The sequence below is a fragment of the Capra hircus genome (genome assembly GCF_001704415.2).
Source record: "Capra hircus breed San Clemente chromosome X unlocalized genomic scaffold, ASM170441v1, whole genome shotgun sequence".
Lineage (NCBI taxonomy): Eukaryota > Metazoa > Chordata > Mammalia > Artiodactyla > Bovidae > Capra > Capra hircus.
In genome coordinates, this window is record NW_017189516.1 from 65,364,226 (window position 1) to 65,376,039 (window position 11,814).

The 11,814-nt window shown below is 52.9% G+C and overlaps 1 protein-coding gene across 2 annotated transcripts in view; it reads left to right on the top strand.

Moving 5' to 3' along the window:
- The first annotated feature begins 3,370 nt into the window (after positions 1 to 3,370).
- Positions 3,371 to 11,814, top strand: part of MXRA5 (matrix remodeling associated 5) — a 28,766-nt gene continuing 20,322 nt past the window's right edge. The window contains exons 1-4 of one of the 2 annotated variants that reach the window (XM_018043831.1): positions 3,371 to 3,521; positions 6,960 to 7,178; positions 10,180 to 10,309; positions 11,180 to 11,570. In XM_018043831.1, the coding sequence (XP_017899320.1) occupies positions 3,475 to 3,521; positions 6,960 to 7,178; positions 10,180 to 10,309; positions 11,180 to 11,570 (787 nt within the window). In that variant the 5' untranslated portion in view covers positions 3,371 to 3,474. Of the gene's footprint in view, positions 3,522 to 3,892; positions 3,949 to 6,959; positions 7,179 to 10,179; positions 10,310 to 11,179; positions 11,571 to 11,814 lie in introns of those variants that run through there. The other variant, XM_018043833.1, reaches the window with a different exon arrangement.

Below are 11,814 nucleotides of genomic sequence, written 5' to 3' on the forward strand. Positions count from 1 at the left end.
ATGGCAACCCACTCCAGTATTCCTGCCTGGAGAATCCCATGCACAGAGGAGTCTGGTGGGCTGCAGTCCATGGGGTCGCACAGAGTCGGACACGACTGAGTGACTAACACAAAACTAATTTTGGTAAAGAACCTTTCTGCAATGCAGGAGGTGCGGGTTCGATCCCTGAGTCTGGAAGACCCCCTGGAGGAGGAAATGGCAACCCACTCCAGTATTCGTGCCTGGAGAATCCCATGGACAGAGGAGCCTGGTGGGCTGCAGTCCATGGGGTCACAAAGAGTCGGACACCACGGAAGTGACTGAGCAGGCATGGACTGTTCCCAGATGCGGAAACTGTAAATCGTATCTGTATTCCTTCACAAAACACACTGCATAGCGATATATATATAATTCTGCAGGCGTCTCATAGGTGTGTTGGCCCCAGGGTTGAAATTTACATATGATCATGTCCCTTGCTCTTTTTTTTTTTTTTTAACTTCCTTCACCATTGGGAAATGTTTACTCTGTCTCAGAAAGACGGTTACCTAAGATCGCAGCCTGAGATGTGTCACTTGAGGGTACAGGATGTTGAGTTGAATAAACAGAGTCAGCTCTCCTGAGAGGCTCTTGAAGGATGCCTAGGGGAGCAGGTGGGTGGTTTGTTTAGAACAGGAATCTCAGGACTTTGCCTGGCGGTCCACCGTCTCGTCTGTTTGTCCAAGTGACTCGGACGACTCTTTGGAAACTCATGCGTAAGTGAGCCTGCTCATCCCAGTTCAGCAGCTTCCCCGATGCCTCAACGGCTGATAAATCCACCTGCAGTAAGGGAGACAGAGGAGCTGCAGCTTTGATCCCTGGGTCGGGAGGATCCCCTGGAGGAGGGCTTGGCCACCGACTCCAGTCTTCTTGCGTGGAGAACCCCCAAGGACAGACGAGCCTGGCGGGCGACAGTCCATGGGGTCACAAAGAGTCCGACACGGACTGAGCAATTATGGCAAAATCGTCTCCATTTTCTCCAGAAATCCCTTTTCGCGTAAGCCCCGCAATGATGGGTCACTCTTGGGTTCACGTCCTTGCGTGGCTACCCTCAGGGTTGACCAGGAATTTCTCCAGCCTGTTTGGCAGAAATAATTCAGCTGAGCTCAGGAGATCTGGGAGGTTCCCTCTGATGGGTCCTTCTTCTTTTCTATTTTGAAATACGCAGTTGAGAAAAATCTGGAAACATTTGAGTGAACGCCATGGAACGGGAGACTTCCACCGACTGTGGTATGAACGAAGGAAGAAACCCAAAAATAACCCCTCATTCTCAGAGCCAGTAGCTTGGATTCTCATTTAAGGCTCCCCCTTAGAGAGACGGCGGGCGGGGGGGCAAGTTTCACATGCAACATTCCTCAAAGTCTCTTTCTGCTCAAATAAAGATGCTGTTTCCCCATCAGATACCAGCGCACCCCTGGGATTCTGCGGCTTGGGCAAGTACACATTGCCTGAGCAGATTCTTTTTTCCTTCACCCCCTTTTGTTTCCACTCACCGTAGAATATTGAGGGTCAGTTGTCCCCCTGTTGATGGAGGGTGAGTAGTGGTCGTGGAGGCAGGATTCACTTTTACAACCCCCGTTAAGCAATGGGACCGAAAATCGCTCAGTCCTGTCCGACTCTTTGCAACCCCCTGGTCTTTACCGTTGATTCCGTGTCGTGTCTACCGTTAACAGGGCTGCAATGAACATTGGGGTCCATGTATCTTTTTGAATTATGTTTCTTCCCCACCTCCCCGGGTGGATGCCCAGGAGTGGGATTGCTGAGTCATATGTCCATCAACATAGGGATGGATAAAGAGGTGGTGATGTGTGCTACGTCACTTCAGTCATGTCTGACTCTTGGTGACCCCCTGGACTGTAGCCCGCCAGGCTCCTCTGTCCATCAGGATTCTCCAGGCAAGAATGCTGGTGTGGGTTACCATGCCCTTCTCTGGGGGAATCTTCCTGCTCCAGGGATTGAAGCCAGGACTAAGTCTCCTTAAGAGTCCAAAAAGAACCTGGAGTCTTTAAAGAAGCTGACAGGTAGGTTCTTTAGGACTGTTGCCACCCAGGAAGCCCAAAAACCACTAGTGTGTGTGTCCAACTCTTTGTGACTCTTTGGGACCCCATGGCCTGCAGCACGCCAGGCCTCCCTGTCCATAGCCAACTCCCGGAGCTTGCTCAAACTCATGTCCATTGAGTCGGTGATGCCATCCAACCGTCTCATCCTCTGTCGTCCCCTTCTCCTCCCGCCTTCACTCTTTCCCAGCATCAGGGTCTTTTCTAGTACATCAGCTCTTCGCATCAGGTGGCCAAAGGATTGGAGTTTCAGCATCAGTCCTTCCGATGAATATTCAGGACTGATCTCCTTGAGGATGGGCTGGTTGGATCTCCTTGCAGTCCCAGGGACTCTCAAGGGCGTTCTCCAGCACCACAGTTGGAAAGCTTCAGTTCTTCGGATGCTCAGCCTGTTTTTCTCTCTTCCCTCACCTGACCCCTTGCCCTTTTTTCCCAGTTGTCCTTCCTCCTGGAAACCAACACAGGTCTTTCTCTCCCCCCTTCCTTCCCCTTCTGCGCTACAGACAGCACTGTCGTCTCCAGCCTTGATTTCCCCAGCCCTCCACCTCACTTGCCCTCGCCAGTACCTCGGGGCTCCACAAAGCGCTCATCCCGGCCCAGCCCCTTCAGACTCTCCAAACCGGGACGAGGAAAAAAAAGAAAGCATTCCACCTTTTTTTTTTTGGCAAGAGGACTCAGGCTGGAGGAGGGATGGTGGCTGCCAGGAGCCACAGGAGAGGCGGGAGGGCGTGGCCGGGGGCTCTGGTTGCAGCCTCGCCTACGGCTCCTCCGGAGATGCCGGCGGGCGCCCCCGGCTGCCTGCAGCCTGCACTCGGGGTCCGGAGGCGCCGCCAGAGAAAACTCCAGCCCGCCTGGGGGAGCGCAAGCCGTGTTCCTTCTCTCTTCCCCCCACTGAAAAGAAAGATAGTCCTCCTCCAAGTCTTGCTGGGAAGGGCGCTGCGGGCGCAGACCTCGCGGCTGTGCGCTCCCGGGTATCTCTCCGTCCCTCGGGTACCCCCCGGAGTTCCTCTCGGGGGGGTGAAGGGGCCCGGATACTTCCCCACCCGCGACCCCCGCACCAGCCCCTCCAGCTTCCTCCAGCCGGCCGTGTGTGTGCGGGGCACCAGCGGTTCGCCCCACCGGCGTGGACGAGGCGTGCCCACCCGGGCCGTGCGCGGCGCCATGCGGAGCCGAGAGGAGGGCTGAGCGCGCGGCGGCGGCGCGGCCAGGGTCCCCCGCGCCCCGTCTCCCCGGGGTGGGGCAGGGTGGGGCTGGGCCGAGGCGTGCTCTCGGGGAAGGCTCTCGGCGACGGGAATAAAAGGGCGCCGCGCTGGGAAGCCGAGCCGCCTTGCCTCGCCCCCCGGGCAGCAGGACATGGCCCCGGCCGACCCCCGGCGGTGACTCGCGCGCCCCGGCCCAGTGGATGCTCTGGGCGCACCGCTCCCGTGGGTCCCGGCTTCCGACGGACAGGTGAGGACCGAGGGCTGCCGGGGCGCCCCCGGCGGTTGCTGGGGAGGTGGTGGGGGGGCGGCTCTGTCTGCAAGGGGTGGAGAGAGTTGGAAAGGGGACCGGTGTTGCGTTGGGGGGAGCAGGGTGCGAGGGCAAAGAAGACTTCTGGAATTGTTTCCTGGCGCTCCGTTAAAGCTCCAGCTACCATCCAGAACGGGCTTCCTTGGTGTCTCAGCTGGTAGAAGAATCTGCCCACCATGCGGGACACCTGAGTTCGATCCCCGGCTGGGGAAGATACCCCTGGAGAAGGAAACGGCAACCCACTCCAGTATCCTGGCCTGGAGAATCCCATGGAATTCCGTGGGGTCGCCGAGAGTCGGACACGACTGAGCGGCTAAGCACAGCACCGCGCCGTCCAGCACAGAAATCGTGCCGGAAGATGCACAGAGTAGGTCTAAGGTCCCCTTTCCAAAGTGGCCTCTCTCACCTCCCCCCGGGACCCCCAACAAGACCCTCAAGTGTAACCGGCTGCGCTCCTGCGTTGGTGGCGAGAGGCAAGTCACAGTTGCGGGGCCGTCTCCCCAGTTTCTCCAGATCCTTAAGACTCTCCACGCCCAACCCCCGCCCACCTCCTTCTTTTGCCCTGCAAAGTGGGGAGACGCAAAGCAACCCCCTTCCTCTGCCAGGGGACGGGGGTTTGGGGTGGGGGGAGTGTCTGAGCCGCGCGCAAGCTGGGGAAGTCATGATTTGGGGGAGAGCCGCCCTTTGGTGTCCGAGTCTCTGGCCTCGGAGACCTTCGGGGTAACCCGAGAAGCGCTCGGGGAAAGCTTTGTGAAGTCACAGCGCAGCCTGCCCGGGCGCGTCCGGAGCGCGCGCTGGAAGCCGGCCAGGGGCGTAAGGCCGCGCGCCCGGCCCGTCCAGACTCCCCCCGGCCGGGTGGACGCCCGCCGACCGCCTCGCGCCCCGAGTCCAGCTTCCCGGGGTTCGCCGGGCGTGCCCGGAGGTCGCGCAGACGCAGGGAGGCTTCCCCGCGAGGCCTCGGGGTTGGGGTTCAGAGGGGCGCGGGGGCGCGTCCCTGCGGTCTTCCGGGGGGCGCCCTGGGTAGGGAGCCGGGAGCGAGGCTTCGGGACGCCGGGGGCCAGGTCCGCCTGCGTGCACAGGGCTTGGGCATGAGCCCGTGTGGAGTGTCCAGCGCGCGGGTGCGGGGCCTGGAGAACCGAAAAGAGCTCCGTGGAAGCCAGTCGGTGCCAAGGCGCAGAGGAGGCGCCTGGGCTCGGTGTTTGCAAAGCTGCTTGCACCGTCAGCTCTTTAGGAGCAGCTGAAAAGCGAAACGCGTTAAGGCTTCAGAAAACGTCTGTTCCCAGGTCCCCCTAAGGGGCAGCAAACGCTGTGCGCGCATCTGGGGTGTCCCTACAGCGCGGGAGCAAATGCAGCGTTTGTGATCAGAAGTCAGGGGTCGCCGCCGTCGGGAACCGGCGCGTTTCTCTAACCGTGTTCCGTGTGTTGTTACTTACTGATCCATAACCTTCAAGCAGGAGTTGGCGAAAGCCTGATTTCATGGAGGCATGACTGATGCATGAAGGAATAGTCACTGACTTTCTGCAGGAGATAGCGGCTGATGCAACCTAATATTGTAACTGATCGTTTCCTTCTCTTTCTCTCTCTTTTTTCATCTTTCCCTTTTTTCTCCTCTGACCTCCCTTCTTTCCTATCCTTTGTCCTTCCTCTCTCTGTATCTTTTTGGGTCTTACTAACCTTTTTTGTTTCCCTCAAGATTCTTCATCAGGCTACTCCTTGCCTCTTTCTCGCATGGCAGATTTTTCAGACGTTTCTCCAAATTTGCTCCCTGGTAAAAGAGTAATGTTTTTTCCTCTCAACATTTTGGTTCTTCCAAGGTTGGGGGGTGGGGGGCGCGGAATTAAACAGAGGAGACGAATTCACATACAATGGAATACAGTCCGCTTTAGTGAACATCTCTATAAAGCCCTTGAAGACGGTCTGAGTAAAACTTTAAGGAATGCCATTAAAAGAAGGAAATACTTCTGGTCATAATGGATTTCCTGAGAAGCTTGTTATTCAGTTATACAGAGTATGTACGGCTTGAGATAAACATCAGAGGTGGGCAGATAACAGTTACTTTTCTGAGTTGAAACATGAATGTATCTGGCATCCAAGTATGTGTGGGTGTTAGTGGCTCAGTCCTGTCTGACTCTTTGCAACACCGTGATCTATATAGCCCACCAGGCTCATCTGTCCATGGAATTTCTCACTGCTATATGTAAGCACAAATATATATATATACACATTTATACAAGTATATACTTGTGTGTATATATACATTGCTGTTCAGTTGCTAAGTCATGTCCAACGCTTTTTGTGACCCCATGGACTGTAGCCCGCCAGGCTCCTTGGTCCATGGGATTCTCCAGGCAAGGATACTGGAGTGGGTTGCCATTTTCTCCTCCAGGGGATCTTCTTGACCCAGGGATTGAACCCCGTGTCTCCTGACTTTCCTTCATTGCCAGGCAGGTTCTTTGCCACTGAGTCATCTGGGAAGCTCTTATATCTATATTTATATAAATACATATTTACATATACATATATTTGTACATTTGTGTCTGTATATATACATTTTTACAAATAAATATTTATGTATACAGGACTTCCCTGGTGGCTCAGCTGGTAAAGAATCTGCCTGCAATGCTGGAGATCTGGGTTTGATCCCTGAGTCAGGAAGATCCCCTGGAGAAGGAAATGGCAACCCGTCCCAGTAGTCTTGGCTGGAGAATTCCGTGGACAGAGGAGCCTGGCGGGCTACAGTCCATGGGGTTGCAAAGAATCAGACATGACTGACTGACTAACCCTTTCCTTTCACCTTTCGTACATTTACACAAATATATATTTGTATATATACACCCATTTGTGTATTTGTTGGTATGTACAGGGCTTCCCTAGTAGCTCAGCTACTAAAGAATCTGCCTGCAATGCAGAAGACCCTGGTTGGCTTCCTGGATCAGAAAAATCCCCTGGAGAAGGGATAGCCTACCCACTCCAGTATTCTTGGGCTTCCCTGGTGGCTCAGCCGGTAAAGAATCTGCCTGCAACGCGGGAGACCTGGGTTTGATCCCTGAGTTGCGAAGATCCCCTTGGAGAAGGGAGCAGCTGCCCACTCCACTGGGCCTGTCAATTTCATACCCTCCCTTACAACACAGCGACATTTCCAAGTCGTAATATCAATGTCAGGAGTGAAGGCTGTATTCTACAGTTGTATTAAACTGAGTTGCGAACGATGATTAAAAAATTTTTTTAAAGTTTTGTGTTGCTCCACACGCACGCTTTGCGTCACTCAGATGTCCCATGCTGACGCCTTGCGAAGCTTAGTGTCGTGAGGCACAGTGGAGGTGAAACCAGCTGGCAGTAGTGCTGTCTGACACCTGGCTTTGTGTGGTTCCCCGACAGGTGTGCCGGGATGGCCCACCCGGAGGAGATGCCGATGACATGGGCGCGGTGGCGAGCCCTCTCCATGGTGCTGATTCTGCTCTGGGGACGCCCCCACGTGGCCCTGGCCTGCCCCCACCCCTGCGCCTGCTACGTCCCCAGCGAAGTCCACTGCACGTTCCGCTCCTTGGCCTCTGTGCCCGCTGGGATCTCTCCACATGTGGAAAGAATCAATCTGGGGTTTGTACCACATTCCTTCTGAGCCATCTCAGCCTCCTCGCGAGCGGGCGGGCAGGCGGGTGGGTTTCGTCTTTCGTGTACGGGTGTGTGAGCACGTACGTGACGGCGAGTGTGCATTCGTCTGTGGGTCACCGTGCCTTGCATGATGTGGGCCTAATTAAGAGGACATGTATAACTCTACTAAATGTGGTCCTTTGGGGGCCAGTATCTGAATTAATTAATCAGCACAAATCTCTGTCAGAAAGCTTATGACCCATCAGAGACAGCTTCAGCTCCTTCATAAATTTCCATTAATAACAGTTCTTTAATACACTGCAGATGCGGAATATATGACGCGTGCATAAATATGCTGATAGCGTTTAAATAGATTTCAGCAGTTATTACAAAGTGATAAATAGAATGAGGGAGACATCTTTGACCCTGTAAATTATCCGTATGACTCAATTGTGACTTTGATGAAATAAGAGTTCTTTCAGGTTTTGCCTATTTAAAATATTGATGTCTTTTAAGCCGTTTTTTTTAAAAATATATTTATTTATGTGACTGCATCAGGCCTTAGTGGCAACATACAGAATCTTTAGTTGTGTCAGGCCAAGTCTTAGCTGAGGCATATAGGATCTAGTTCCCAGACCAGGGGTTGAACCTGAGCCCCCTGCATTGGGAGGAGCACGAAGTATCAACCACTGGACCATCAGAAAGTGAAAGTGTTAGTTGCTCAGTCGTGTCCGACTCTCTGCGACGCTATGCACTGTAGCCCACCAGGCTGTCCTGCCCGTGGGGATTCTCCAGGCCAGAATGCTGGAGTGGGTTGCCATTGCCCTCCTCCGGAGAATCTTCGCAACCCAGGGATCAAACCCCCGTCTCTTACATCTCCTGCATTGGCAGGTGGGTGCTTTTCCCCTCGCTGCACCTGGGACCACCAGGGAAGCCCCCTAAACACATATTTCAGTGCAGCATTTCGGGTAGAATTTTTATGTTTCAGTTTTCCTGTATACCCATATATACTTTCTATACCTAAGTGTCCATTTCCGTGAATTATAGGTACTCATAAAATTTTCATACTAAGCCCTCATGTGCACAATTCTAATAGTAAACAATCACTTGGAGTTCTTGAGCAAAATATGCTAGCTACTTCCTCCCACGTATAAAACAACACAACTATTTAGGGTTTGATGAATAGACATTTTAGTAAGACAAAGTCCTCTTTGAGTACAGAGCCTCGAAAATTCTTGCCTTTACCGATTAGAAGGTCCAGTAGAAGGGTGACGGAATGGGCAGTTAAGAGAGTGAGATAAACACTTTGCAAATCCATAGCGATGGACCATGAAATAGCTCTCTCCAAAAAAAAAAAAAAAAAGCTTGGCAAACTCGACTGTCTGAAAAAAAAAAAAAAATCTAACCACGATGATGATCACTCCACAGGGAAAAGACGTTGGCTTTGCCAGAAGAGAGAATAGTAACCGTTTCCTTTTTATAATCTTTAAATCGTTTGACAATTTTAAAACCAGCTTCCTTTTCACAGTCTTCTGATTTATGCAGAAGAGGAACTAAAGCTGTTTGAATCAGGGTAGAGCGGGCGCTGCGAGTTTGTAGAAAGGAAAACAGAGTTGATCTGGGATCACTCTTGTCTCTTGGGCTTTCCCGGTGGCTCAGCGGTAAAGAATCTGCCTGCCGTGCAGGAAACGCGGGAGACGCAGGGTCATTCCCTGGGTCGGGAAGATCCCCTGGAGGAGGGCAGGGCAACCCACTCCAGTATTCTTGCCTGGAGAGTCCCATGGGCCAAGGAGCCCGGAGGGCTACAGTCCATAGCGTTGCAAAGAGTGGGACGACTTAGCAAATGAGCACGCAAAGACTTTGCCAGTGGAAGCAAAGACAGATACCAAAATGACTCTTTTTCCTACTTCCGCCAACAGTATCTTGAGATGGTTTTCTATAATATTCAGTTCAGTTCAGTCGCTCAGTCGTGTCCGACTCTTTTTGACCCCATGAACCACAGCACGCCAGGCCGCCCTGTCCATCACTAACTCCTGGAGTCCACCCAAACCCATGTCCATCGAGTCAGTGATGCCATCCAACCATCTCATCCTCTGTGGTCCCCTTCTCCTCCTGCCCTCAATCTTTCCCAGCATCAGGGTCTTTTCCAACAAGTCAGCTCTTTGCATCAGGGGGCCAAAGGATTGGAGCTTCAGCTTCAGCATCAGTCCTTCCAAAGAAGAAGAAATAAAAAGACCAGGACTAGTTTCACGGCACCAACACATAATACTTCCCTCTGGCTTAATGTGTAACTGGATTCAGCGTACCATGGTTTTATTGTCTGATTCGTGTTGATGTATGGCAGAAACCAATACAATGTTGTAAAGCAATTATCGTCCAATTGAAAATTTAAAGAAAAAATTAAGTACGCATAGTAGGAGAATATCACTCATAATATCACAGCACTGTTTCTCCATAGTGTCAGTCGCTCAGTCGTGTCCAACTCTTGTGACCCCATGGACTGTAGCCCTCCAGGCTCCTCTGTCCATGGGATTCTCCAGGCAACAATACCAGACTGGGTTGTCATTCCCTTCTCTAGGGGATCTTCCCCACCCAGGGATCAAACCCGGGTCTCCTGCACTGGAGGTGACTTCTTCACCATCTGAGCCACCAGGGAAGTCCAGCCTCAAAGGAGATAACGAGGCTGGCATGGTGCATTTTGTTGGGAAAAAAAGCAAAAGAGAAAACAGCAGTGTCTACCGCAGATAGAACTCAGGGTCTGCGTTGCCTGTTAGCAGTCTGCAAAGGGTTGAAAACCCTCGGGGAATGACCAGTTATTGGCAGAGCGCTCCTGATTTTCATTCCCACACAGATGTTTTTTTTAGGGTTCTCATTCAGCATTGAAAGAAAAAGAGTGGCTCTTTCCTGTTTTGAAAGAAAGAGTTGTTCTTTCCTGTTGGGACAGCCCCAATGATTTTTTTTTTTTTTTCCAGAAATGACTTTCCATTTTTTTTTTTTTCTTTTTTAGGTTTAATAGCATACAGGCTTTGTCGGAAACGTCGTTCGCCGGACTGACGAAGCTGGAGCTCCTCATGATCCATGGAAATGACATCCCCAGCATCCCCGACGGGGCTCTGAGAGACCTCATTTCGCTCCAGGTAAACCAGGCGTGGCGGTTTCCCAGGTGGCTCAGTGGTAAAGAATCTGCTCGCCAGTGTGGGAGACACGGGTTTGGTCCCTGGGTCGGGAAGATCCCCTGGAGGAGGGCATGGCAACCCACTCCGGTGTTCTTGCCTGGAGAATCCCATGGACAGAGGAGCCTGGCGGGCTACAGTCCATACGGTTGCAAAAGAGTCTGACACGACTGAGCGATTCACACACACACACACACACACACACACCTTTCTGGGAGACTCTCTGGGTGGGGAACCCTAACCCTAACCCTGGAGAAGGACATGGCAACCCACTCCAGTGTTTGTGTCTGGAGAATCCCATGGACAGAGGAGCCTGGTGGGCTACAGTCCAAGGGGTCGTAGAGTCGGTCACAACTTAGCTACTAGAAACAAACAGACTGGGCAAATAAGACCAGCACTAACTGCAGCCTCTAACCACCAGCCGTGGAGAGGGACAGCTTTAAAATCCTCCTCCACAGTGAATGAAGCGGCCACTTTTTCTAAACATGAGAAACGAGCTTCCTGTCTGTCCTTCCATGACCTTTGTTCTGCTTTCTGTTCCTGTTTGTGGTGTTTTATTTAAATTATAAACAGGGCGTCCCTGGTGGCTCAGCTGGTAAAGAATCCGCCTGCAATGCAGGAGACCCCGGTTTAATCCCTGGGTCGGGAAGATCCCCAGGAGAAGGGATAGGCCACCCACTCCAGTATTCTTGGGCTTCCCTGGTGGTTCAGCTGGTAAAGAATCCGCCTGCAATGCAGGAGACCTGGGTTCGATCCCTGGGTTGGGAATGTCCCCTGGGGAAGGGAAAGGCTGTCCCACGATTGAGCGACATTTTCCACTTCTGGTCTTTGTAGGTTTTCAAGTTCAGCTACAATAAGCTTCGCGTCATCACGGGCGAGACCCTGCAGGGGCTGTGGAACCTGGTGAGGCTCCACATGGACCACAACCAGATCGAGTTCATCCACCCGGAAGCGTTCAGGGGCTTAACCTCCCTGAGGCTCCTCCACTTAGAGGGGAACCTGCTTCACCAGCTGCACCCCGCCACTTTCTCCACCTTCGCCTTCCTGGACCACTTCAGGCTCTCCACCGTGAGACACCTCTACCTGGCCGAGAACGCCATCCGCACTCTCCCCGCCGGCATGCTCCAGAACATGCCGCTTCTGGAGAACCTCTACCTGCATGGCAATCCGTGGACCTGTGACTGTGACATGACCTGGTTTCTGCAGTGGGACGCCAAATCCAAAGGTAGGGACCGCGCAGGCAGCTCGGACGGTCAAGAATCCACCAGCAGCGCGGGAGACCTGCATTCAGTCCCTGGGTCGGGAAGATTCCCCTGGAGGAGAAAAGGGAAGCCCACTCCAGTTCTTCTTGCCTAGAGAATCCCCATGGACAGAGGGGCCTGGTGGGGCTACAGTCCATGGGGTCGCAAAGAGTCGGACACGACTACAGCGACTTGGCCCGGATGAATACAGAAAAGCCGAGAGACGTT